The sequence below is a fragment of the Blennius ocellaris genome (assembly GCF_963422515.1).
Source record: "Blennius ocellaris genome assembly, chromosome: 1".
NCBI lineage: Eukaryota > Metazoa > Chordata > Actinopteri > Blenniiformes > Blenniidae > Blennius > Blennius ocellaris.
In genome coordinates this window covers 32520312-32548085 of record NC_137650.1, presented here as the reverse complement: position 1 = coordinate 32548085, position 27774 = coordinate 32520312, and the positions used below count along the sequence as shown (strand labels likewise).

At 47.4% G+C, this 27774-nt stretch overlaps 1 protein-coding gene across 1 annotated transcript in view; it reads left to right on the top strand.

Annotated features, from left to right (window-relative positions):
- Positions 1-27774, top strand: part of herc1 (HECT and RLD domain containing E3 ubiquitin protein ligase family member 1) — a 60473-nt gene that overhangs the window by 801 nt on the left and 31898 nt on the right. The window contains 29 exon segments of the mRNA XM_080500080.1: positions 4180-5156; positions 5401-5496; positions 6014-6208; positions 7375-7686; positions 7774-7870; positions 7985-8128; positions 8256-8383; positions 9676-9820; positions 9920-10091; positions 11842-11976; positions 12110-12275; positions 12416-12541; positions 12658-12885; positions 13568-13720; positions 13828-13960; positions 15066-15488; positions 16268-16441; positions 17139-17253; positions 17350-17470; positions 18679-18850; positions 19813-20170; positions 21372-21492; positions 21594-21645; positions 24164-24435; positions 25338-25535; positions 25616-25736; positions 25834-26071; positions 26195-26367; positions 27553-27708. Of these exon segments, the coding sequence (XP_080356206.1) occupies positions 4206-5156; positions 5401-5496; positions 6014-6208; positions 7375-7686; positions 7774-7870; positions 7985-8128; positions 8256-8383; positions 9676-9820; positions 9920-10091; positions 11842-11976; positions 12110-12275; positions 12416-12541; positions 12658-12885; positions 13568-13720; positions 13828-13960; positions 15066-15488; positions 16268-16441; positions 17139-17253; positions 17350-17470; positions 18679-18850; positions 19813-20170; positions 21372-21492; positions 21594-21645; positions 24164-24435; positions 25338-25535; positions 25616-25736; positions 25834-26071; positions 26195-26367; positions 27553-27708 (5875 nt within the window). The 5' untranslated portion in view covers positions 4180-4205.

The following is a 27774-nucleotide window of genomic DNA, read 5'->3' as shown; positions in this document are numbered from 1 at the left end:
GCAGAGCTCTGCCGCTCCAGAGACGCTGTGTCCCGGCTCAGTGGGAGCCGGCTGCCCGCTAGCATGGAGCTAACACCGGGGAGGCGGCAGCGAGATTAACCGCTGCAACCTGCAGCTAATCCACACGACAGGGACCGATTCACTGCGTTTATACACATTATTTCTCTAGTTATACAACCTATTTCACTTTATTTATAGATGTTACTTCACTGCATTTGTGCAACTTATTTCACTACATATATACATTTCAATACAGTTATACAGCCCGTTTCACTGTGTTATAGACCTAATTTCTCTAGTTATAGAAACCTGTTACATTGTATTTATAGACCTTATTTCTATAGTTATAGAAACCTGTTACACTGTGTTTATAGACCTTATTTCTCTAGTTATAGAAACATATTTCACTGTCTTTATAGAGCTTATTTCTCTAGTTTTAGAAACCTATTTCACTGTGTTTATAGAGCTTATTTCTCTAGTTATAGAAACCTATTTCACTGTATTTATACACCTAATTTCTCTAGTTATAGAAACCTATTTCACTGTATTTATACACCTAATTTCTCTAGTTATAGAAACCTATTTCACTGTATTTATACACCTAATTTCTCTAGTTATAGAAACCTATTTCACTGTGTTTATAGAGCTTATTTCTCTAGTTATAGAAACTTATTTCACTGTATTTATAGACCTTATTTCTCTAGCTATAGAAACTTATTTCACTGTATTTATAGACCTAATTTCTCTCGTTATAGAAACTTATTTCACTGTATTTATAGACATTATTTCTCTATTTATAGACACCTATTTCACTGTATTTATAGACCTTATTCCTCAAGTTATACAACCTGTTACACTGTATTTATGGACCTTATTTCACTGCATTTATTCACTTGATTTCTGTAATTACGAAACCTATTTCACAATATTTATAGACCTTACTTCACCACGTTTATCCAACTTATTGCACCACATTTATACATTTCTCTAGTCATACAGCCTGTTTCACTGCATATATACCATATTTCTCGACAGTTATACAAGCGTTGTCACTGCATTTATGTGCCTTACTTTCTCTACAGGTATGTAACTGATTGCACTGCATTTATACACCTTAAAAACATTAAATACTGTGCTTATTGATCTAATTTCACTGCATAAATGCACTATAAAAACATAAAAATAGGAATGTTTCGCGCATGATTATCATGTAGAACTTGCCGTATTTTCAAACTTTTAATGTTTATTATTGCCGGGAAAATCAAGAAACAACGGAATCGTCGATTAAAATGAAATTATTTAATTTGGCTGCGGCGCGCCTGAGCAGTGTTCCAGATAAGTTTGCTATTTTTTCCACCCGTTTCCACGGAGACGGGAATCTTTTTTTGTGTGTTTTTGAAAAAGTTCTGCCTCGGAAGTCAATTTCCCAAACGGTGGCCTGGACGTCTCGTACCCTACGAGTAAATCGGGAGTTTATTTAGGCCCGAGACGATTCCGAGTTTTCTTACCAAACCCGTTGGCACCTTGGCGTGCAGATGTTGGCAGCTGTAAAGCAGCTGAGGTTGGCGTGTCAGTGAACCTGCTGGGCAGGTCCTGACAGCAGCGGGTGGTTTTGGCTCCGAGCCACCGCGTTCGGCACTCACAGGTGTATAAAATAATGGGAGCATTCGAGGTGCCCGTGGCGTCGCCACGGTGATCGTTGGGATGTGGGCGGAGCCTTGCTGCAAAAGGTTTATAGGAGGAGCCATTCAATTGGTTCAGCTCAGAAAGTTGAAGACGTTTGTTCCTGCTGGAACTCTGTGAGTTATTGAGATGGAAAACTGGGTAAAGTTTGGATCGTAAATCTTTTTTTTTTTTTTTTTTTTTTGCTGATGCATTGCAAGATTCATTCATTTTTTCTCTCTTTGTAGTTTTGGTGTTTTTTTCTTTTATCATTCTTTTATCATACTTTTGATTATTGGGGATTTTCTCTGTTTTGGCTAGTTAAGTTACTTTAATTCTTAAATTTCTTTTGCTATTTTGCGATCATTGTTTTAGTTTTCAACTCTGACTTGGTTTTTTTTGTCAATTTCGGTCTTTTTTTTTCACTTTACAGTGGTTTTGTGTCACTCTACAATCGATTTTTCGCTTTCGCATTAGTTTTTTGTTAATTTCTGTTTTGTGTCACTTTGGAGTCATTTATGTGACTTTATTGTCGTATTTGTCACTCTTTTTTGTTTGTAATCACTTTGCAGTCATTTTGCCTCACTTCTTATCCACTTTTCCATTGTTTGCATCTTTACAGTGGTTTTGTGTCACTTTGAGTCACTCTTTATAGTAATCTGAGGTTTGATTTCCTCTCAGTGTCTCTGCACTCCTGCATCAACTCGTACAGTTGTGGATGTTTGACTCCATCAGCTGACGACGTTTGACCCTCCGACGGGGGATCATTTTGAAATTATTCTTATATAGTTTTCTGTGTTTGGAAGAACGTGCTGTGAAGAGTTAAAGCGGTTTGCCTGCAGCGCCGTTCCTCCATCTGATACTCCGATTGCAGGGTGAAAAATAAACTTGCAGACGCTCCTAAAGACACATGTAGGAACACGAAGAGCTCAGGACCTGGATCGGCTGTGACCCACTTTTATTATGTGCCGGGCTATACGACCCCGAATTCATATCTCAAAAAAAACGCAGATGTTACAATATAGCTTTTGAAATATTTGTCCTCAATAAATGTTTATCAAAAGACAATTTTGGGTCAAAGCTGCACAAAATAAACATGGATTTATCAGAAAAATTGTAAAAAAAAAAAAAAAAAAAGCTCCATGCATTTAAAAAAAAAGTAAAAAAATAAAAAATAAATTCCCCCCAATTTTTTATGCAAAAATGCATGCAACTTTTTTTTTGAAGACAGTCTTCAAAAAAAGTCTCCAGTCACAAAATAAACATGGATTTATCAGAAAAAAAGGTAAAAAAAAAAAAAAAAGTTGCATGCATTTATGCAGTTAAAAAAAAAAGTTTTTTTGAATGTTTTTTTTTTTAAAATGAATGCAACTTTTTTTTGAAGACAGTCTTCATTTACTCTCTTCAGTTCTGCTGATGTTTCTCCAGTGATCAGAGGCGCTTTTATGTACATGCAATGTATGTTATGTGCATGCAACTTTTTTTAAACAATTTTTTTGGATAAATCCATGTTTATTTTCAAGCATTTCTCTTCAGTCCTGCTGATGTTTCTCCAGCGATCAGAGCCGCTTCCTCGTGTTTACTTAGAGCAGTGTGGTGGAGTTTGTCCTCAGTACTGTAGTCTGATGGGATCAAAGTGTGCGCCTGTCTTTTTATAGACATTTTCACTCATTTTGGAGATTTTTTTTGTCTTTTTTTTTGTCTGACCAACTCGGTGAAAACTATTGTTTTGATATAATTTTTGGTTTTTACTCTTGTATCTCGTTGTGAAGTTATTTTGATCAAGTTTAGTCCCGTTGAAGTAATTTTGTGTCTTCCTGAGACACTTTGGTCTCTTCAGATTCATTTTGTCATCAGTTTTGACTCGTCACTTGAATTTATTTGTGGCTGGCTGGGAAATCCTGCGGAGACCCCCAAGAGTCCCAAGGGGCCCCAATGTGGAGGCCCCCGTTTAACACGACAGTGCAATTTTCATGTCGGTTGTTTAGTTTTAGTAGTGTTAGAACAATATTAACAACGGGAGAACAGGGACATCCGTGTGGACAGACGACCAAGTTGGCTTGTTATTACAGTGACTGTCAAAATAAAAGTAAAAGTCCCAGGAGAACATGGACTGGGAGTCGTGACACTGAAGGAAAACGTTGTTCTTATTTGTCCGTCTACTGAGCATGTGCAGAAGAGCTCCTTACTGTGGCCACGATGCAGTAACGGTGTTTTCAGAAAGGTGTTGTTTTTTCCCCCGTTTCCACGGCGAGTGAGCATTTCCAAGAAGCTGCATTTTCAGTGATGCCGATTACCGTTGTCGTGTAAACTGACGCCCAAAACACAACGAAAGCTTTGCATTTCCAGTTGAAAACGTGTAAACAGACCCTGCCAGTCAAAAACGATCTTTTTTTTTCTACATGTAGTACACATGCCTGGCCTTTAGGGGTGCCGTGACTCTCTTCAAAAAGCTTTAGTTCACGTGAACCGGCGTTCTCCCCCTTATAATCGCTCAATGCCGCCTCTGCGTTTCAGGACTCATGGCTCCAGAGTGACGTGCCATGGCGTTGACGATCCCCCCGGTGAAGCTGAAGTGGCTGGAGCACCTGAACAGCTCATGGATCGCCGAGGACAGCGAGTCCATCGCCACGCGGGACGGCGTGTCGGTGCTGTACGCCAAGCTGTTGGCCAACAAGGAGGTGGTGCTGCTGCCCCAGCAGGTGCTGTGCCTCAAGGGCCCCCAGCTGCCCGACTTCGAGCGCGAGTCGCTGTCCAGCGATGAGCAGGAGCACTACCTGGACGCGCTGCTCAGCAGCCAGCTGGCCCTCGCCAAGATGGTGTGCTCCGACTCGCCGTTCGCCGCCGCCCTGCGGAAGCGCGTGCTGGTGCTGCAGCGCATCTTCTACGCGCTCTCCAACAAGTACCACGACAAGGGCAAGGTCAAGCAGCAGCAGCACTCGCCCGAGAGCAACTCGGGCGCCACGGACCTGCACTCGGTGAGCGAGCGGCCGCGCTCCAGTACCGACGCCCTCATCGAGATGGGCGTGCGCACGGGCCTCAGCCTGCTGTTCGCCCTGCTGCGCCAGAGCTGGATGATGCCCCCGCCGCCCGGCCCCGGCGGCGGCGCCCCCGGCGGCATCAACCTGTGCAACGACGTCATCCACACCGCCATCGACGTGGTCAGCTCGCTGCCGCCGCTCTCCCTGGCCAACGAGAGCAAGATCCCGCCCATGGGCCTGGACTGCCTGGCCCAGGTCACCACCTTCCTCAAGGGGGTCACCATGCCCAACTCGGGGGCCGACATCCTGGGGCGGCGGCTGGCGTCGGAGCTGCTGCTGGGGCTGGCGTCGCAGAGGGGCTCGCTCAGGTACCTGCTGGAGTGGATCGAGATGGCGCTGGCGGCCTCGGCGGTGGTGAGCACCATGGAGCAGAGCAAAGTGGCGCAGAGCCAGGAGGGCCTCATCGGCTACGACTGCTTCATGAACATCCTCATGCAGATGAGACGCTCTCTGGTAAGAAAACTGATGGGGAAAAATGATTCCTCCTGAGTGTTTTTTTTGACGAAATTGAGAGAAACGGCTGAGTCAGCATTATTAAATCTGTCCAATTTTCTTTTAACAGTCCTGATATTTAACAATCCTTGAACAGAATCTTTTCCATTCATTTCACACACGATTGCACCCTTTCTCGCGTGGAAATGTGCGGCTTCAGGAGAGGTTTGATGATGGTTTGTGCGTTTTTTTGGGGGGGTGTCAGGGCTCGTCGGCGGATCGCAGCCAGTGGAGGGAGCCCACCAGGACCCCCGACGGACTCTGCTCTCTGTACGAGGCTGCACTCTGTCTCTTCGAAGAAGTAAGACTTTCCCGCAACACTCGGGTTCAATCAGGCTCCAGTAAAGACCAACATAATTCAAGTCAAGACGGTTATCTCACTCAAAGAATCAAGGTGGACATTTGAAAAGATGGTTGGTGATCTGCCAGACTAGTTATCTGACATCATAGTTCATCCCTGAGAAAGTCTGACTCAAGATAATTGGAAAGAAACCTGCAGAACCAGACTCAGAGGTGGAGCTTCTCTGCTGTTCTGGCTGGGGATAGCATGTTGACAGATCAAACCCTGGTTTGGGTAGGTGGGTGGCACAAGCAAAAAGTGGCAACCAAAATCACATAAAGTCATAAATCCACATTAGTTGACTGTCTTCCAAGGGGCAACAATAAGTTCTGTCAGTATCAGTCAGGCTCCAGCAAAGACTCACGAAAGACGAGGCGGTTATCGGCCAAAGGGTAGTTCAGAATCTGTTCATGCCAACAGACGAACATCAACGTCCTTCGCCGAGGTTAATCCGGTGGGGTTTTTTTTTTTGTTGCAGGTGTGTCGCATGGCGTCCGACTACTCTCGCACGTGTGTCAGTCCGGACAGCATCCAGACCGGCGAGGCGCCCGTGGTGTCGGAGACCTGCGAGGTTTACGTCTGGGGCAGCAACAGCAGCCACCAGCTGGTGGAGGGAACGCAGGAGAAGATCCTGCAGCCCAAGCTAGCCGCGAGCTTCGCCGACGCTCAGACGGTAAGAGGAACCGCTTCACTCTCTCTCTGCAAAGATGCTGAGTCAGCACAAGTGAATGAGTGACAACGCTGAGTCAGCATAATGTCAATATGCCAGGTGGGGGTATCAAATCAGCGTATGGTAAAGTTGATTTATCAGTATTAGGATGCTAAGCAAGCATTATGTGGATACGTTGGGTCATTTTATGTAATAACGTAAAGCTCAGTAATTGTTTTGAAGATGCCGAGTCAGTGTCTTGTGAGGACGATGAGTCACTGTCGTGTATGAAATCAGAGTCAGTGTTTTGTGAAGTTGCTGAGTAACCTTCGTATAAATGTGCTGAGTCAGTGACGTGTAAAGATGCAGAGTAAGCGTTGAATGAATACATGGAGTCATTCTCCCTGTCATCGTTGTGTGACGGTACCTGGTCAGCCTGGTGTGAAGTTGTCATTTATGCGAGGATGCTGAGTCAGCATTGTGGAGTGATCTTGAGTCATTTTTAGTGGATAATGCTGAATCAATGTTGTGTGAATTTGCTGAGTCGTCTTTATACGTGGGTGCCAAGACGGTCTGGAATTGAAGTTTCATTTATGCGAGGATGCTGAGTCAGCATTGTGGAGTGATCTTGAGTCATTCTTTAGTGGATAATCGCTGAATCAATGTTATGTGAATTTGCTGAGTCATCTTTATATGTGGTTGCCAAGACGGTCTGGAATTGAAGTTTCATTTATGCGAGGATGCCGAGTCAGCATTGTGGAGTGATCTTGAGTCATTCTTTAGTGGATAATCGCTGAATCAATGTTGTGTGAATTTGCTGAGTCGTCTTTATACGCGGGTGCCAAGACGGTCTGGAATTGAAGTGTCATTTATGCGAGGATGCTGAGTCAGCGCTGTTTCAATAATGTTGAGTAATATGTAAATGTACCGAGTCTCAGCTTCGCGATATACCCTGAGTCAGCGTATTGGGAAGATCTTGAATCACTGTTAGCGGATAATGCTCAGTCGGTGTTTTTGGGAAAATATACCGAGTCATCATTATGTGAGGGATAACAGGTCAGCCTGGTCTAAAAGCTGTGTAGTTTTTGGCTGGATGCTGAGTCGGCATTGTGTGGAGATCTTGTTGAGTCAGTGTCCTGTGAATTTGCCGAGTCAGCGCTCCGTCTAACCCCCATCCCCCCCCACCTCAGATCGAGGCCGGTCAGTACTGCACCTTTGTGATCTCGTCGGACGGCTCGGTGCGGGCCTGCGGGAAGGGCAGCTACGGCCGGCTGGGCCTCGGCGACTCCAACAACCAGTCGACGCTGAAGAAGCTGACCTTCGAACCCCACCGCGCCATCAAGAAGGTGTCGTCCTCCAAGGGGTCGGACGGACACACGCTGGCCTTCACCACGGAGGGCGAGGTGTTCAGCTGGGGCGACGGCGACTACGGGAAGCTGGGCCACGGCAACAGCTCTACGCAGAAATACCCCAAACTGATCCAGGGGCCGCTGCAGGGCAAGGTGGGCCGCCGGAGCCAAGACCGACTTCCCAGAACTAGCTGGACGCCGCTCATCTAAAGCGGTTTAATGTGTGTGTGTGTGTGTCAGGTGGTGGTGTGCGTGTCTGCTGGATACAGACACAGCGCCGCGGTCAGCGAGGACGGCGAGCTCTACACGTGGGGAGAAGGCGATTTTGGTCGATTAGGCGAGTTAAAATTGAAAAAACGGGAAAAAAAACCTGCCGTTTGATGAAGAAGACTTCCTGTCCTTTCTGAGCTCAGCGCAGTTTTTCGGGTGTTTTAATGTTTTCTCTCTGCAGGTCACGGTGACAGCAACAGCCGCAACATTCCCACGCTGGTCAAAGACATCAGCAACGTCGGGGAGGTTTCCTGTGGCAGCTCGCACACCATCGCCCTGTCCAAGGACGGGCGCACCGTGTGGTCGTTCGGAGGAGGGGACAACGGTGAGTAACGCGCAATACGACCCGAGTCAGACGTGACCGTTTCGACCCGCGATTTCATGACGTGGAGTCGAGTCTTGATTTCAAGCGCCGCTGAAAGCCGTCTAACCCAAAAAGTGTGGTCGCGCAGGAAAGCTGGGCCACGGCGACACAAACCGGGTGTACAAGCCCAAAGTGGTGGAGGCCCTGCAGGGGATGTTCATCAGGAAGGTGTGTGCGGGCAGCCAGTCGTCTCTGGCCCTCACCTCCACCGGACAGGTAACGTCACCCCCGCAAACGTCTGCACGTCACAGCAGCTTCAAGCTCAAGGGCCTCAAGAAAGCATGGGGAAAAAAATCCATTAAATAAACAAGAACAGCAGAAATGAAAGACAATTAAACACAATGAAAAGCCTATAAAGAAATTTCAAAGGGAATAATCAAACAAGGATAAAACAATCAGCTGACTTGGTGTGGAAATGGGGGGAAACACAGCTTTTCGGAAACGCTGCCAAAGGTCATGCTCACCTCCGCCAAAGTAAAAGGTTGTTTTGCGTGTCTATTTTCCCCCGGGACAGGGTTGATTTATATTTGACAGTCACTGTAATAACAATCGAACTCGGGCACCGAATATGGACATTCATACGGACTCCCGTTGTTAATGATTATAGCGTTGTGTTCTCTGGGTGTGTGTGTGTGTGTGTGTGGTTTCATTACAAAAACAAACGGCGTCGTCTCGTGACTTAACACGCAAACGACATTGTTTTTTAACGTTTCGTCCGTTTCCGAAAAGCCTTTTCGAAACCTTGTCATGCAACACTTTTCTGAAACAAAAAACGACGTGTTTTCACCTGAAACGTTGTATAAACGAGGCCTGAAAGTTAAATCTGAAGACCGAAAATGATGTAGAGCAGCGTTGCGATGAGAGAAAATAATCCGTCCCCAGTCACTTTGTTCTTTGAGAACAAAGCGTCTCAATAATAACTGTATTATTACGACTTTTCGTCCCGTGGGCAGCAGGTTCTGACTTCCTTGTGCGTCAGTTCCTTTTTTTTTTTTTTTAAACTCCAAAATTGTGCCTTTTTTTATTGCAAAGAAGTATGAGTTGGGATATTACAAGGAAAAAAAATCATCTTTCAGGAATTTCTTAATGCTTAAGCCCTTAGCTTTGATTAAAAAAAAAAAAAATTGTATTTCAATAAACCCTTTTTTTTTTTTTTACTCCAAAATTGTGCCTTTTTTATTGCAAAGAAGTATGAGTTGAGATATTACAAGGAAAAAAACATCTTTCAGGAATTTCTTAATGCTTAAGCCCTTAGCTTTGATTTGATTTTTTTTTTTTGTATTTCAATAAACCCTTCTTTATTTATTTATTTTTTAATTAAAAAAATACATTTTTAAATACATTACAGTCATTCCAATGTGCTTTAAAGAGAAAATAGAAACGCCCAACATATCCACATGAGCAAGCAAGTGTGTTTGCGACTGTGGAGAGGAGAACCCCCCCCCCAACGGGGAGAAACCTTTGGCAGGAACCAGACTCAGACTCTTGTGCGTCACTTCCCGTCTCAGGTGTACGCCTGGGGCTGCGGCGCCTGTCTGGGCTGCGGCTCCTCCGAGGCCACGGCGCTCCGGCCCAAACTCATCGAGGAGCTGGCCACGACCCGCGTGGTGGACATCTCCATCGGAGACAGCCACTGCCTGGCTCTGTCGCACGGTACCGCTCCTTCCTCCTCCCTCCTCCTCCTCCTCCTCCTCCCTGACGTAAAGCTGTGAAGGTGGAGGATTCATGCCGGTCTGTATTTTACCCCCTCAGATAACGAGGTGTACGCCTGGGGCAACAACTCCATGGGGCAATGCGGCCAGGGCAACTCCACGGGCCCCATCACCAAACCCAAGAAGGTGGTGGGTCTGGACGGCGTGGCCATCCAGCAGATCTCCGCCGGCACGTCGCACAGCCTGGCCTGGACGGCTCTGCCCCGAGACAGGTGAGGGAGGGGGGGAGGGGGGAGGGGGGCACCACCGCATTGTGTAACAGGGGGGGGTCAAAGGTCACGGGCTACAAGTGAAACGTGCTGACGAGGCTCGATGTAGAGAAAAGGTGACTCTGGGAGTCATTCTGTCAACATTGAAAGCTTTTTTTTTTTTTAGACGCCGTCTCTTTTCCCGCTGATGTGAGTCAGACCTTTTTAACTGGATCAGAGCGACGGCGGCGTCCAGGAGCTCGCTATATAATTCACTGTTGTTAAAAGTCTAGATCAGGGGTGTCAAACTGATTTTAGCTGAGGGGCCACATCCAACCTAATCTGACCTCTGGAGGCCCAACAAGTCAAACATCACATGTTAAACTGCAGATATGGACAAATGCAAAGTCTTTCCTTCTTTTGATCCTTTTGCAAGAATTTGCCAGTCTATTCTGAAATATACATATTAAAGGAAATCGGATATTATTATATTTGCAAAAAAAAACACACACACACAAAAAAAAAAACCCTCAGTCACCTGTATCTGGATATCGTATTTTTAATTCAGGATTAAAACAATTTGTCATCATCTGGAAATTGTTTTGAGTTTACGTGTCTGAAGTATCACTTCACATAAGTTGGACTCTATTTTATTGTGAAAGGTGTTGCGTTATGTGACCTCCACAGATGCATTAATGTCGGGGGTCAAATTCTGACCAAGGGCAGGTTTTGAATGTCATTTTTGCCAATCTAGTGTTTTTAGATCAGCCTCTGTCAGTTTTCATATTTATACTTAAAAAAAAAAAAAAAAATCACATGGCGGCCGGATTAGAGTCTCTGGCGGGCCGGTTCTGGCCCCCGGGCCGCGTGTTTGACACCCCTGGTCTACATCATTAATATTACTGTTGTCAAAGTAAAAAAAAGAAAAAAGAATTTACTATTCTACTCCAATTGGAGGCTCAGAGGAAAGTCCTGCAAAAAAATCATGTTGAAATCTCGTCATATTTTACGTCAAATTACACAAGAAAAAGTCAGAAAAGCCATTTCAACACACTCCCAACGCCAAGCAAATTAATTCTCAAAGAGCAAAATCTGCGTAGTGCCACTTACTCAAACCTGTGTGCTCGGCCCCGTCGGGCTACAGACACAAACGACGAATCAACGGAAACCCGCGATGTGACGATTCTCGGGACCAAAGAAGAGTAAAGTAAAAAAAAAAAAAAAATCCCTTGTTCAGAGCGAGAAACACAAAATTTTGTGATAAAATGTTGCATATGAGATCAATAAACGCTGGTTTTAGTTACTCCAGTGTGTTTTATTTTGAGATCCAACACTTCATATTCAACTTTGTTTTCTGGAGAGCTGTTTTTTTTCCAGATATGACTTCTGCAGCCGCCAAAATGTTGTTCAGTACTCGCAGTGCGTTACACTTCCTTAGGATGGGCCAGTGGTTGGGTACCACGACTCAATTCTATTGGCTCTCACAGTCGTCAGTCACTGGATTGGCCAATCCGCTGCCCAGATTTCCCCCCTGTGTGTCTGTGGTACCAGAGCTTTACGCTCACGTGCAGCTCAGACATAAATTATAAAGATCTGATAGATTTAAAGAAAAAAAAAAAGACAAAACTGTTGTATTTAGACATTAATAGTCACATGTATGTAAAATCTATAGTTTGGTATCTAAGAAATTGGGGGAAAAAAAGTACAGACGGTAGCTAAATGTGTGAAAGACGGCATTTCAAAAGATCTCCCCACTCTCTGGCGCCTCCCGCAGGCAGGTGGTGGCGTGGCATCGTCCGTACTGCGTGGACCTGGAGGAGAGCACCTTCTCTCACCTGCGCTCCTTCCTGGAGCGCTACTGCGACGGCATCAACAGCGACGTTCCTCCACTGCCGTTCCCGTCGTCAAGGTGACTTCTGAGCGTCGGGCCGGCCCACTAGACGCCTCCTCCTCCTCCTCCTCCTCCTCCTCCTCCTCCTCCCTCCCGATGCATCTCGGGGATCGTTAACGCTCTGAATAATTCATCGGCGTTTTTTTTGCAGGGAGCATCACAACTTCCTGAAGCTGTGCCTTCGCCTGCTGTCCAACCACCTGGCTCTGGCGCTGGCGGGGGGCGTGGCCACCAGCATCCTGGGCCGCCAGGCGAGGCCCCTGAGGAACCTGCTGTTCAGACTGATGGACTCCTCGGTGCCCGACGAGATTCAGGAGGTGTGAGGCTCTTACCCCCCCCCCCCCCCACCCGGTGCTGCCGGGAAGCTGCACGAGAACATTAACGACGGCGATCGATTAAAACGGTCTGAAAGAAACTGGAGAGGCTGAGCGTGCGTCTTGTCCCCCCCCCCCCACAGGCCGTGATCGAGACCCTGTCGGTGGGGGCCACCATGCTGCTGCCCCCCCTGAGGGAGAGGATGGAGCTGCTCCACTCGCTGCTGCCTCAGGGCCCCGACCGCTGGGAGAGTCTCTCCAAAGGACAGGTAACCCACCTGAACACCACCTGCACCTGGGACTGAAGGAGGAGCCGCTTCAGCTGAGCAGCGGGTTTTGCTGAGCAGCAATTGAGTTATAGGTGTGTGTGTGTGTGTGTGTGCAGAGAATGCAGCTGGACATCATCCTGACCAGTCTCCAGGACCACACCCACGTGGCCTCGTTGCTCGGTTACAGCTGCCCGGCCGACGGCCCCGAGGGGCTCTCCTCCGGCCCCGCCTTTTCCACGACCCCCGACCCGGCCTACGGCGCGGCGGCGGCGGCATCTCACCCGGACACACACCTGGCCGAGATCCTGATGAAGACGCTCCTCCGAAACCTGGGCTTTTACACCGTCAGTCGACTTCTTTTATCCTTCTACCCTTTTATCCTTTTATCTTTTTATCAAAGAACTTTATTTAAGTCACCTTATCTACGTCACTTAATTGACCACTTGTACTAGGACTGAACCTGCACTACCAACACTGGGATTATTTTTTACTATAGTATGTTTATTGTACTTTTACTCTACACTCCCCCCCCCCCCCCCCCCCCCCATCATAATGTATTTTCCTTGTACTTCATCTTACTGTATATTTTGCTCCCCTTAGAACTTATTATACTTTATTATAGTCTGTGATTTTTATCTTTTTTTTTTTTTGTCCTATTTTACTTATTATTACTTTCTACTGTAAATACTTTTGGCCCGTAGAATTCTTGATAGTCATTGTATATAAGATACCTCTATTCTTATCCAACTGTTTGCACATTTCTTGTCTTTCCTACTCATGAGTGTCCGTAAGAGCAGAATGTAACAAGTACATTTCTCCTTTGTGAGATCAATAAAGGCTTATCTTATCTTATCTTATCTTATCTTATCTTAGCTTAGCTTAGTTTAGCTTAGCTTATCCTTGCGGGGATCACGTCACCTCGCGTAACGTCGCCGGCTGCGATTCGGCCGGCTGTTTTTCCCAAAACGTGCGACCTCATCCTCTGCCTCGCGCTCTGCCTTCGTGCGTCTCGTCCGTCTCTTTCAGGACCAGGCGTTCGGCGAGCTGGAGAAGAACAGCGACAAGCTGCAGCAGGGCACGTCTCCGTCGGACAGCAGCCAGCCGGCTCACCTGCACCAGCTGCTGTGCTCGCTGCAGAAGCAGCTGATGGCGTACTGTCACATCAACGCCGTCACCGAGGTACACACACACACACACACATGCTACTCGACTCTGACGTAGCTCCTCCACACTGCCGCCGTTCTCCATTAAAAAAAAAACAAACCTGTGGATCCGTTTCCCCGCAGAACTCCAGCAGCGTCTCCCTGCTGCACAAGCACCTCCAGCTCCTGCTGCCTCACGCCACAGACATCTTCTCGCGCTCGGCCGCGCTGCTCAAGGAGAGCTCGTGGAACGGCAGCATCCGGGAGAAACTTCAAGGTGAGAATATGCATCGCCTCTCGTCCCCCGTCACACCTGCACAACACCCGAAGAGCGTCGACGCGGCTCACGTCTGAAGCAAAGGCTAATTCGTTTCACACACCTGGATTTGCAGCTTTAAAAGGAAGTAAAAGTCTGGTTCCTGCGAAGGTTTCTCCCTGTTGGGGGGGAGGTTCTCCTCTCCACAGTCGCAAACACACCTGCTTGCTCATGTGGATATGTTGGGCTTTTCTATTTTCTCTATAAAAGCACATTGGAATGACTAAAGTATTTAAAAATGTCTTTTTTTTATTTAAAAAAAACAAAAAACAAACTCGTACGTTCTCAATTCATGTTTAAACATGATGGATTTAGCAGTTTCAACCTGTTCTATTTATTAGATTGACCGCGGTTGTCGTTTCGTCAGATGTTGCCGAAAAGAGGCTTCATACGACATACCGAGTGATCTTAGAATAAAGTTTTTATTTAATTAGAAGAAGAAAAGTAAATAAAAAGGAAGTAGATAGATAGATAATTACTTTATTCATCCCCAAAGGGAAATTGTTTTGTTGCAGCAATCTGGTACATACGGATATTATAAAATACAATAGAATAGTAATAAAAGTAAAAAATAAAAATATAAAAATATCTGGGTATAAGACATAAAGTAAAACACAGAACGGAACATGGGCACTTAGAAATAAGCACGAGATGAAAGCAAGATAAATAAATAGTAAGGTGCAGTGGCAGAGCCATTAGAAGTACGCATTATATAATAATAATAATAATAATAATAATAATAATAACAATAATACAGATAATAACAATGTGTAATAGTGTATAATATTCGTGTATAGTACTACTAATAATGGTAGCAATAAAATAACAATATATATATATATATATCAGTAATAATAATAAAAATATATGTATATGTACATGCAATGTGCCATATGAAATATATGATATAATATAAGTATCAATGTAATTTAGTCCAGGTGGGTGATGTAAAGGAAATGCATTCAAACAAAGGGATTAAGATTCTCGATGGATTAAGTTCATGAAGACCTGTTTTCCAGTGACGAGAGGGTCTCAAACTCCCGACTCTTGACGTTTCCCGTTTCAGACGTGATCTACGTGTCCGCCGCCGGCAGCATGCTGTGTCAGATCGTCAACTCCCTGCTGCTGCTGCCCGTGTCGGTGGCCCGGCCGCTGCTCAGCCACCTGCTGGACCTGCTGCCCCCCCTGGACCGCCTCAACCGCCTCCTGCCGGCCGCCGCCCCGCTGGAGGACCAGGAGCTGCAGTGGCCCCTGCACGGCACCTCGGACTACGCCGAGCCGGCGACGGGCACGGCGGCGGCACTGCCGCCACCGGCGCTGTCCTGGGTGTGGCTGGTGGACCTGGAGAGGACGGTGGCCCTGCTGGTGGGCCGCTGCCTGGGCGGGATGCTGCAGGGGGCCCCCACCTCCCTGGAGGAGCAGTACACCGCCTACTGGCTCAAGACGCCACTCTTCAGCAACGGCCTGGAGATGGACATCCCTCAGCTGGGTACGTTTCTGCTCATAACACCGGGGACTTAAAAAAAAAAATCCACTTAAATTTGATAAAAAAACAAATTTTCGTCTTCAAACATAAATACAAAAAGAAAGACCATAAAAGACTCGTCCATAATCCTGTCCTCTTCAGTCTTATATTTCGTCCACTTCCCCACGTTGTGCTTCTTTTTAAGTCTTAAGTGTGTTTTTCCTATTAACAAGGTTTCTTCTAAAATCTTTAGCCACTGATCTTTTCTTCTTGTTGCTTCTTTCCCCAAATTCCTCCTGTTTGCCTTCTTGCTCACCACCAACAATATTTTCACGAGTTATTATAGTTATACGAGGGACAACTTAATAAGGTGTTGGACAAAACAGCTCCTGGGGAGTTCACATCCAAATATTTATCTTAATTCTTAATTTACACTTTCCCCCCCTCAAAACAAAACTGCAAATTTCTCACATTTCAAGCTCTTTTTAACTTTAACAATATCTGCCGTCGTAACTTCTACTTCCCAAATCAATAAGTTTGTTCCACAGAACTGAGTCACGTTCAAAATGACTTCAGTTTGATGTTTTCATCTCCAAACAACAGGAATCGCACCGACGGCTTCTTTAGATTGGATCACATTATCATTAGTTTTTTTTTTTTTCTTTTATTCTCATTTCAAATTCACTGATTGTCTCCAATAATTTCCCCCTTTTACTGCTTGTAGCTTCAGGTTAAACAAAACAATGAGAATCAATGTGGTGGAATGACTGTGGCTTGACCCTCTGACCTCTGACCTCCGGCAGACGCCTGCATCAGCTCCCTGCTGGAGGCGGCGCTGTCGGGCAACGAGGAGCAGAAGCCGCTGGACTGCACACTGCGGGCCGACCTGAGCGTCCTGGTGGACCTGGCCCTGGGCTCCTCCAAAGAGCCAGCCAACAGCCTGTGGATCAACATGCAGGACTACGCCATCAGTAAAGGTGAGGCCCCCCCCCCCCCCCCCCCCCGGCTGTGAGCCGCTTACACGGCAGTGTAAGAGCCAAAGAAAACGCCACTTTTTTGGGAAATTGGCCTCCCGAGGTGGAAGTTTGTTTTATTTTATTTATTTATTTAAAGTCCTAGTGAAATGTAAAACACTACTTTGCAAAAAAACGATAGTTGGGGTTCTACTTCTAAGGTTTCTCCGACACTGCCCCACCACTGTTGTCGCATAACAAAGTTATTTGAATTTTGAATCTCCAGCCGAGGAAGTCGGGGGAATCCTTCTTCGTGAGCGTGACGTCACGAGTTGTGCAGATCTCGATCTGTTGTGTTTATATTGGCTTGTTTCCCTCTTAAATATCCAAGTTTTAACAATGTTTTGAAGTTATAGTCAACGTTTTATGAGCCTTGACGAAAGATTGAGCCTGGAAGAGACCGAGAGAGGAGAAAAGGAGCACAGGCGGCGGGAGCTGCTAGCTTGCACGGCTCGTGGCTAGCGGGAGCCGCTAGCTCTCGCGGCTAGCGGCTCCCACTAGCCGCGGCACAAATCAACAGCGCTATAATCCGTTGCCTGGCATGAAAAGTACATCGTATGTCATTTTTTTTAGAAAGAAAACTACAAAAAAACGAGGGGTTTTCACTTGAAACGTTGTTGTGTATATGGGGGTCTGACTCCGCCGCGGTTTTCCCTTTCAGACTGGGACAACGCGTCGCTCAGCAACGAGTCCCTGCTGGACACGGTGTCCAGGTTCGTGCTGGCGGCTCTACTGAAGCACACGGGCCTCCTGGGCCAGGCCTGCGGCGAGGGAAGGTACCGGAAACCGACCATACAGCTGCACCCGCAGAGGAAACCGCTCCAACCTTGAACCGAGTCCCTCACACACGCCCGTCGTCTCTCTCCCATCAGGTACCAGCCGTCCAAGACCCTGTCCGAAGTTTACCGCAACGTTTATAAAGTGCGGAACCGACTGATGGCCTGCAAGAACATGGACTTCATCCAGACCAGGTCGTCTTCAAGGGAGAGGAGGGTGAGTCCCACCTCAAGTCAGTCAGTCAGTCGTCCTCATAGTGGGATTTTGCAGGTGTTCTCCAGGTGTGAGGAGGAGAACGGAGGATCGTGGTTCCCGGTAACTCTTCCAAGGATCAGTGCAGACGAGCGTGCTTGACTTGAAGCAGGAAGAAGTTAATAAGTGTAAAGACGTGAATGCTGATCAGATGACAGTCTCTTTACCGGAAGGTTCGTCTGGAGACGACGTTTGTTACCTGATTTCACATGAAGGAGATGAAGAGAAACAAGTTCCTCCTCTCACAACGTCCTCCGTGAGCTCATAACATCTCAGACAGCTGTCATTCCTCGCAGCTCGCCAAGTTTCCCAAAGTACCAATTGAACTCCATTAACGTGTTTGTACCCTGAAACGTTTTCGCCCCGAAGCAGAACGGCAGCCTTGAAATACCTCGTCGAGGTGAACTGAGGAGAACTTTGTAGTCCCAAATGATCCTGAAGGAGTCTGGAACTCCATGAAGATCTTCAGAAGAGTCTGACGCTCGCCAACGCCCAACAGTTTCTGAAATGCTCCGGTTGATTCTGCCGGAGTGGAAACAATCCTGAAAGACATTTAAAGGACAAGTCTGACTAAAAAGAATCACAAACTCTTGTAATCGAGACGATTTAAACTGAACTAAAAAGTGACCAGAACAACTACGGTCCGAACCTACAAGAGTCTGAAAACTCTAAAGTCTTTACAAAGATCCAGGTAGAGTTTGAAAAAGTCAGGTCGACCTTTGATGAGTCTGAAAACGGTCAAAAAGACTGAAACAAACCGGAAAGCTGTATAGACTCTTAAACAGTCGTAGAGACTTGAAGGACTTTGGGAAAAGTTTGAGGGTTTAAAAAATACGAATCGGCACAAAGACGTTCAACGATTTCAAAAAAACTGAAATGAATCTGAATGAATCCAAAAGATTTTTAGTATTTCCAAGTGTTCAGGACTTCAACTTTTTCAGTTTCAAAGAGTTTGAGTCAGTACGGTACATTATTTCGACAGACTGAGAAAACTCTTTCAGGGTTGTTTTTTTTTTTTAAGGCATCCTGTCTGATCCCTAACCTAACCCTTAACCCTCCCCCCCCCAAAAAAAAAAGAATCACCTGTGGGGGGGGGGAAACAATTCAGTCCGTCGTGAACACGTGGCGTTTTCGGTGGCGATCGGGCTCACCGTGCGTCGCCTCTTCCCCAGATCTCGGACAACCAGGACTCCCTGGACATCGACCCCCAGGAGCACTCCTTCACCCGCACCATCGACGAGGAGGCGGAGCTGGAGGAGCGGGCCGACCGCGAGCGGGAGGAGGGCCACCAGGAGCAGGACGACGAGGAGGAGGACCGGGAGCACGAAGTGATGACCGCAGGAAGTGAGTCCGAGTCTTTGAGCGTCAAGTCGCGGCTTCCTGCTTCTCACCCGCCGAGTTTTAGCAGAGCAACAGTCGCAGGTTTAGCAGAGCAGCTCGTGCAGATTCACCAGATTCTCGGCAGACGGATTTAATTAGGTCAGGGGTGTCAAACTGATTTCAGTTGAGGGGCCACATCAACCTGATCTGACCTCTGGAGGGCCAACAAGTCAAACAGAACATATTAAACTGCAGATACGGACAAATGTCAAAGTCTTTCCTTCTTTTGATCCTTTTGTAACTGCAAGAATTTTTTTTATTCTGAAATATACATATTAAAGGAAATCAGATATTGTTATATTTGCAAAAAAAAAAACCCAAAAAACCCTCAGTCGCCTGTATCTGGATATCATTTTTTTATTCAGAATTAAAACAGTTTGTCATCATCTGGACATTTTTTTGAGTTTACGTGTCTAAAGTATCATTTCACATAAGTTGGACTCATTGTTTTATTGTGAAAGGTGTTGCGTCATGTGACCTCCACAGATGCATTTATGTCGGGGGTCAAATTCTGACCAAGGGCATTTTTGCCGATCTGGTGTTTTAAGATCAGCCTCTGTCAGTTTTCATATTTATAATAATAATTAAAAAAAAAAAAAATCACATGGCGGGCCGGATGTTTGACACCCCTGAATTAGAACCTTTTTTTTTTTTTTTTTTTACTTCCCGTAATGACGCGTTGGATCCTGTTTTACAGATCAACACTGTGTTTTGTGCTACAGGTGTGTCTTGTTTTTAAAAGCGAACGTAGAAAACACTTTATTGTCGAAACCCTCGAGGATTCAAGGTTCCGTCCTCCCGTCCGGACGCGTCGCACTGAGTCTCAAGAGACTCCAGCCAATCCCTGCAGCCGCGCCGCCTAAACTAACCTGGCTGTGTGTGTTTGTGTCTGTGTGTGTCTGTGTGTGTGCTCGACGCACAAGCAGAAATCTTTCAATGTTTCCTCTCAGCGCGGGAGGTGGCTCGCAGTCGGGACCGGGAGCGAGCCAGCAGCAGCACGGCGCTGGGCTCCGGCTCCGGCTCCGTGTCCAGAGGAGGTGGAGGAGGAGGTGGTGGAGGAGGGGAGGAGGACTCCATCTTGTCCCAGGAGGGCCGGCGGGGCAGCGCCAGCCTCCCCGAGGGCCAGGACTTGTACACCGCCGCCTGCAACTCGGTGATCCACCGCTGCGCCCTGCTGCTGGTCGGCGTCAGCCCGGTCCTGGGAGAGCTGAGCAAGCAGAACCAGGAGGACGGGCCGTCCCAGTCCGCCGCCGGGACGCAGGACAGCCTGAGCTTCATGACCAGGTGAGACGCTCCGCACGTTAAACCCTACAATGCCAAATGCATCAGATTTGATACAACCATTTCCGAGGCCTATTGCGTCACCCTGTGGTTAAAAACTTCACTCGAAACCCTCTGGTATCCAATCTGATACTTGTCTTCTACCCCCTGGTGGCCCTGAAGTGCAAACCACAACAACAAATTACTAAACACAACAACAAATTCAAAAACACAACACAAATTCAAAAACACAACACAAATGAAAAAACACAACTGCAAATTCAAAAACACAACACAAATGAAAAAACAACAAATGAAAAACACAACAACAAATGAAAAATACAACAACGAATGAAAAAACACAACAACGAATGAAAAAACACAACAACAAATTGAAAAACACAACAAATGGAGAAAAACACAACAACAAATGAAAAAACACAACTGCAAATGAAAAAACACAACTGCAAATTCAAAAACACAACACAAATGAAAAAACACACTTTACATCCCGGAGATGTAAATGTTCAGTTTGTGTATTTATTCCTGATTGTTGTGTGACGCTGCAGAAAGTGAAGTGAGGTCTGGCGGATCCTGGTTTGCTCTGTTGTTTTGCGTCTGATGGGCTCGTTTGAGGACATGTTGGCTTTCGGTTGCAGAACTTCATGTTCAGACAATCCAACACGACCCCACCTTACCCTGCCCTACCTTACCCTACCCCCGTCCTCAGATTCACTTCATACACACCTCCTGAATAATGTCCCCCCATGTCACAGCTCAGGTTTGCTTCTGCCCCGTGTCCTCAAATACCCAGCCTCCGTCGGTGCATGCTGGGTGTGGGCGGGGCTTCCTTACCTGCAGCAGTGAGCACGCCAACACCCTCGCCCTGTTTTATTCTTTCAAGCATCGACACATTTGTCCTGGTCTGATCCCAAACTCAGAAACACACCTTGGGTTTTTTTTTTCAACTACAATAAATCATTGGGGGGGAAAAAATCACCTCCTGCAAAAAAAATAAAAAATAAAACATAAAAAAAGATGAAAAGAAGAAATCTGACGGAAATTTAAAAAAAATGGTAACGGGATTGATTAAAGAAAGGACGAAAATCTCTGAACATTTCTGTGAAAGTAAATTCATAACTAATTTGTGTGTGTGTGTGTGTGTGTGTGTGTGTGTGTGTGTGTGTGTGTGCGTGTGCGTGTGCGCGCGTGTGTGTGTGTGTAGGAGTGAGAGTCTGAGTGCAGAGAGCCGCTCGGTTCAGAGCAGTCCGAGTTACAGACTGATGAAGTCGAGGAGCGAGTCCGACCTGTCACAGCCAGAGTCGGACGAGGAGGGTTACAGTCTGGTAAGCACACACACACGAACGCACGCACACACACACACACACACACACACACACACAGAGCCCAGAAAAGAGCTGATTCTGTGTTTTTCTTTTCTCCTCAGAGCGGACGCAGGAACGTGGACCTTGACTTGGCGTTTTCACACAAAAAGAGAGGTAAACAGGAGTTAATGTGACCAGTGGCTGCGTGCCATCGATGGATGTTGATGTGGTCAGTGGCTGCGTGCCATCAATGGAGGATGTTGTCAGTGGATGTGTGAGCCGGATGCGGTCAGTGGCTGTGTGCAGTGGATATCGATGCGTGCGGCTGCTGTGGTCATTTGGTCCGTGCGGTTGGATGATGTGGTCAGTGGATGCGTGCGGTGCGGTTGGATGGTGATGTGGTCAGTGGATGCGTGCGGTGCGGTTGGATGGTGACGTGGTCAGTGGATGCGTGCGGTGCGGTTGGATGGTGACGTGGTCAGTGGATGCGTGCGGTGCGGTTGGATGGTGACGTGGTCAGTGGATGCGTGCGGTGCGGTTGGATGGTGACGTGGTCAGTGGATGCGTGCGGTGCGGTTGGATGGTGACGTGGTTCGTGGATGCGTGCGGTGCGGTTGGATGGTGACGTGGTCAGTGGATGCGTGCGGTGCGGTTGGATGGTGACGTGGTTAGTGGATGCGTGCGGTTGGGTGGTGACGTGGTCAGTGGGATGCGTGCGGTGCGGTTGGATGGTGACGTGGTTAGTGGATGCGTGCGGTTGGGTGGTGACGTGGTTAGTGGATGCGTGCGGTTGGGTGGTGACGTGGTTAGTGGATGCGTTCGGTTGGGTGGGGACGTGGTCAGTGGGATGCGTGCGGTGCGGTTGGATGGTGACCTGGTCAGTGGATGCGTGCGGTTGGATGGTGACGTGGTCAGTGGATGCGTGCGGTGCAGTTGGATGGTGACGTGGTCAGTGGATGCATGTGGTGCGGTTGGATGGTGACGTGGTTAGTGGATGCGTGTGGTGTGGTTGGATGGTGACGTGGTCAGTGGAATGCGTGCGATGCGGTTGGATGGTGACGTGGTCAGTGGATGTGTGCGATGCGGTTGGATGGTGACGTGGTTAGTGGATGCGTGTGGTGCGGTTGGATGGTGACGTGGTCAGTGGATACGTGCGGTTGGATGGTGACGTGGTCAGTGGATACGTGCGGTTGGATGGTGACGTGGTCAGTGGATGCGTGCGGTGGCTCCCTGGTCTCACCCCTCCTCTTGTCTCTCCCTGTTCCCCCCCTCCTCCTCCCACGTGAAAGTTTATTTGCTTCTTTTGGGGCAGCTGAGTCCCAAACACAAGAGGAGCTGCAAGCAAGTAACTGACGGCATGTTTCTTCTCTTGTTACTCGCTCACGCTCCATGACTCGAACTCCACCCTCCATCCGTCATCCCGCTGCCTCCGACAGTGGAAAGCTCTCACATGCCGGGGGCCCAGTGAACCTCTGGTTGAAAATGTCTTTTTTCTCCTTCAAATCTGATGCTTGTCAGGAAAAAAGTGCTTCCAAGAAGAATATAATGAAAGTCGAGCAGTGGCGAACCTCAAAATAGAAAATGTTAAAGATGTCGAATAAAGAAAATATGAAGGAATAGAAAAATCCACATTAAACAAGACATGACACATTTAAAACACACTTAAAAAGTGCCAGTGAGCATATAATCTAATAATAATGATGATAATAAAGCCTGAATATTTCCCAGTAAGTTATTTCATGCACTTAAGTCTTTCATTAATTAGACATTTATCACGTAAACTGAAAATAAATGCAAGTTCTTTTTTAAAATCTTGAAAAAAATAATAAATAGTGGAAATATTAGAATATTCTACATTATACAAATAATTCCATTGAAAGTAGATAAATTAATCGATGTCACGTTGAGAGTAAAAATTTAACCGACACATGAATAAATATTGTTTAGAATGAAGTGAAATTTGCAGGCAGAGGAAAAAAGAACATTCAGGTCATTTACGAAAATTAGACTTTATAGTGAATCAGAATTATTATTTTTTTCTTTAAAAACAAAAACAAAAATACCTACTGATTTCAAAATTAAAACCTCCTTCCCCCTCTAGTGCATAAACTCTGTAATGCCAGTAGCGTTAATTGTTTTTCTTCAACAAACCAAATTCTCAAAAAAAAAAGTCCAGCTCTCACTGGGCCCTGAACATGAATAAGAAAATACTGCAAGATGTCCATGCTGCAAACGTCTGCCGCCTCGGGAGCGTTTGGGAGCTTTTTTTTTTCTCTCTTCGAGAATGAGGCGTTCATGGACAGTCGGGAATCCCGCCTGCCGGCTCGCTGACTTGCCGGCGCAGTGGAACCGTTGGCTGATCGAAACTTGAGCAGTCCATCGCAAGAGTCAACTCATGATGGCTGACGAAGGCTTGTGTCCGCATGCCGACATCCAGAGGCATCTGTCGGTGGGGGGGGGGGGGGGGGGGGGGGGTGGGGGGGGGTGGTGCCCCGCCCCATCACGTCCTGCCACCGTCCGACCCCACATGGTGCCGCCCACCCCCCCCGCCGCCCAACCCCCGCCCCGCCTCGTGGTGCTTAGCAGCTCGGTCATCCATCAGCAGGCATCTCTCGATGTAATATCTGCTCTGAAAGCCTCCCTCTCCTCCTCCTCCTCCTTCTCCTCCTCCTCCCCCCCCCCCCCCCCCCAGGCCTCCTCTACAGCTCGCCGGACTCCCTGGCCGAGTCGTGGTTCCGGGCCAAGCTGAGCCGCGAGCGCAGCTATGGCTCGGCGCACTCGTACGAGGAGTCGGACCTGGACCTGAGCCGCTCGCTGGGCGTCCACGCGCTCATCGACAACATGGCGAGCTTCATCAGCGGTGACGTGGGCCTGGCGCCGGCCTTCAAGGAGCCCGAGGAGAACATGTCCACCAGCCCGCAGGCCACCATCCTGGCCATGGAGCAGCAGCAGAGCCGAGCCGAGGTGAGCCAGGAGGGAATCTCCCCCCCCCCCCCCCGACTCTCTTCGGGACAATTGATGTTTATGAGGGCGTTTTATTTATTTTTTTCCCACAAATATGTTAATTTAAATTTTCAATTTAAGGACAAAACATATAAAACACACACACACAAATACAACAAAATGAAATAAAATCCCCACCCTAAAACCCACCCTTCACTCAATTACAACACAATTATTTTCTACAAATCAAAGTCTTTTACAAGGGCAACCAAATGTCTCAAAGTCCTCCAGTTTGCCTTTGGCAATATATGTCCGTGTCTCCAAGGCCAAGTTACTGGACATCATTTGAATCCACTGTTTCACTCCAGGTCTTTCTGTGTCCTTCCATTTCAAAGCAATAACAGTTAAGTTTCTTGTTTTTTTTGTATTGCATTTAAAGCTATTTGGGAAAAAATGTGCAATATACAGAGTTTACCATCTCAGGGCATTTGACATTCAATTAAATCAGAAATGAGCGCACAGATTTGTTTCCAAAAGATGTGAAGTTCCTCACACTGCCACATACAATGATAAAGTGTCGCCTTTTCTTTTACCCCATTTGACACAGTCATCAGGTATATTAGGGTTGAAATGATGGGAGTTTCACTGCCGTGATGTAGGTTCTAAACAACCACTTGTACTGCACTGATCGGAATGTTTTTGTGTGAGTAAACACGAGTTATTCCATTCCTCAACTGAAATGTCCGTTTCCATATCGGATCTCCAGGCTCGTAAATATGAAACACTCCTTTCTTTTGAGGCTGTACTTGAAATATTATCAAATTTGGAAAGCAAGCCCCTACTGTGATGATGGTCAGGGCGTTTTTATTTCTACGACGAAGCCGTGGAAATAAAAAGTGTGTGTTATCCCCTCCCGTCTCCAGCTGCGGTTGGAGGCCCTCCACCAGATCGTGGTGCTCATCTCCGGGATGGAGGAGAAGGGCAGCCAGCCGGGCGGCGCCTTCCAGTCGTCCTCGCTGCTCACCTCCGTGCGGCTGCAGTTCCTGGCCGGCTGCTTTGGCCTCGGCACCGTCGGCACCGGCGCGCTGAAGAGGGAGAGCGTGCAGCTGCACCATTACCAGGTACCTGCGGTGCCGCGGCGGCGGCCCCTCCCGCTCCGCGCCGAAGGTTCTTAGCGTCCGCCATGTGTTTCTCGTGGCAGGACGGAGTGAAGGCGGCCAAGAGGAGCCTGCAGATGGAGATCCAGACGGCGGTCCACAAGATCTACCAGCAGCTGTCCGTCACTCTGGAGCGGGCGCTGCAGGCCAACAAGCACCACATCGGTAACCCCGGTAACTCCTCCCTCCCTCCGACCCTCCGCTCTCTTCTCACACCCGCTTCCTCCCCCCCCCCCCCCCCCCCCCCCCACCACCTCGACAGAAGCCCAGCAGCGCCTCCTGCTGGTCACCGTCTTCGCCCTCAGCGTGCGCTACCAGCCGGTGGACGTGTCCCTGGCCATCTCCAGCGGGCTGCTGAACGTGCTGTCGCAGCTCTGCGGCACGGAGACCATGCTGGGGCAGCCGCTGCAGCTGCTGCACAAGCCGGGCGTGTCCCAGCTCAGCACCGCCCTGAAGGTGGCGTCCACGCGCCTCCTGCAGATCCTCGCCATCAGCACCGGGTGAGACACGCAGGCACTTTAAAAGCTCCCCGGTGGGGCCAGAACGCATTCCATTTTTGTTTCACCTGGGCTGATTGTGGGTGTGTGTGGTGTGTGTGTGTGTGTGTGTGTGTGTGTGTGTAGGACCTATGCGGATAAGCTGAGTCCGAAGGTGGTCCAGTCGCTGCTGGACCTCCTCTGCAGTCAGCTGAAGAACCTGCTGTCTCAGGCCGGAGTCGCTCTGCTGTGTGCCGGGAAGGAACCGGAGGAGAGCAAGCAGGAGGAGCAGAACGAGCCCGACCGGAGGGACTTCAGGGGTGAGGAGGAGGAGGAGGAGGAGGAGGAGGAGGAGGAGGAGGTGGAGGGGGAGGGGGAGAGACCATCCTCTCATTTCATTTTGTTCCTAAAAAGTAAAAAAAAACAGACAATAATGCAATGTTTTTTTTGTTGTTTTTTTTAAAACAAGGTATGTTTATTCAAGATTCCGTTAAACAATGTTACATTGGAAATCACCTATAATCTTTCCCTCTTTTCTTCCACTCCCCGAACCCCCACAGTCAACATGTAACAACAAGTAACAACAAGCCAGACCGGTTGAAAGGAAACACAAATACAATAATAATACTGACAATAATCACTGCCAATAAAATACGTCAAAATGCTCACGAAAATGTAGTGTAATTAACCGATCTATAGTAGGCTTTCCTTACACATTATTAGTATACAGTTATACAATTTCAACTGGCAATGTTTTTAAAGTAAGTGACGTAATGGAACCAGAGTGAAATGAGTGGAAGTTTCAGTAGATGTTTCAAGTTTTTTTGCATTTTTTTTTTTTGTTTGTTTCACAAACGTTTCACATTTATTCTGGAATGTTCTCAAAATAAAACGACACAAACACTGAAAATGACGTAGTTAGCTTGCGGGGCTACGGGTTGGCGCGGTCTGTTGCAATGACCGCCACACACAGTATGCTATAGACCAGGAGTGTTGAACTCATTTCAGTTCAGGGGCCACATCCACCTGATCTGACCTCTGGAGGGCCAACAAGTCCAACAGAACATATTAAACTGCAGATATGGACAAATGCAAAGTCTTTCCTTCTTTTGATCCTTTTGTAACTGCAAGAATTTGCCAGTCTATTGGGAAATATACATATTAAAGGAAATCAGATATTATTATATTTGCAAAAAAAAAAAAAACACACACACACACAAAAACCCTCAGTCACCTGTATCTGGATATCATATTTTTATTCAGGATTAAAACAATTCGACATTAACAATGGCGACATTAACATATAGACATTAACATATAGACATTAACATATAGACAATAATAATGGCGAACACGCTGACATTCGTATGGACAAACGACCAAGTTGGATTGTTGTTCACTGCCGTTTCTGTCACCGTCTGTTAGCATTAGCATACCTGTTAGCATTATATGAAGCTTCCCTGCAACAGACTCAGGACATTCTTCAACTCTGCCTGGTTCTCCAGCGCTGATCCGGAAGCAGCACACGGCCGAGCTCCACCTCGGAGACTTCCTGGTCTTCCTCAGGCGGGTGGTGTCCTCCAAGGCCATCCAGTCCAAGATGGCGTCCCCGAAATGGACCGAGGTCCTGCTGAACATCGCGGCGCAGAAGTGCTGCTCAGGTAACGAGTCGAGCGAGGTGGCGGAGCTGAGTGGGACGCGGCAACACTTTAACCCTGCGCTCTGAC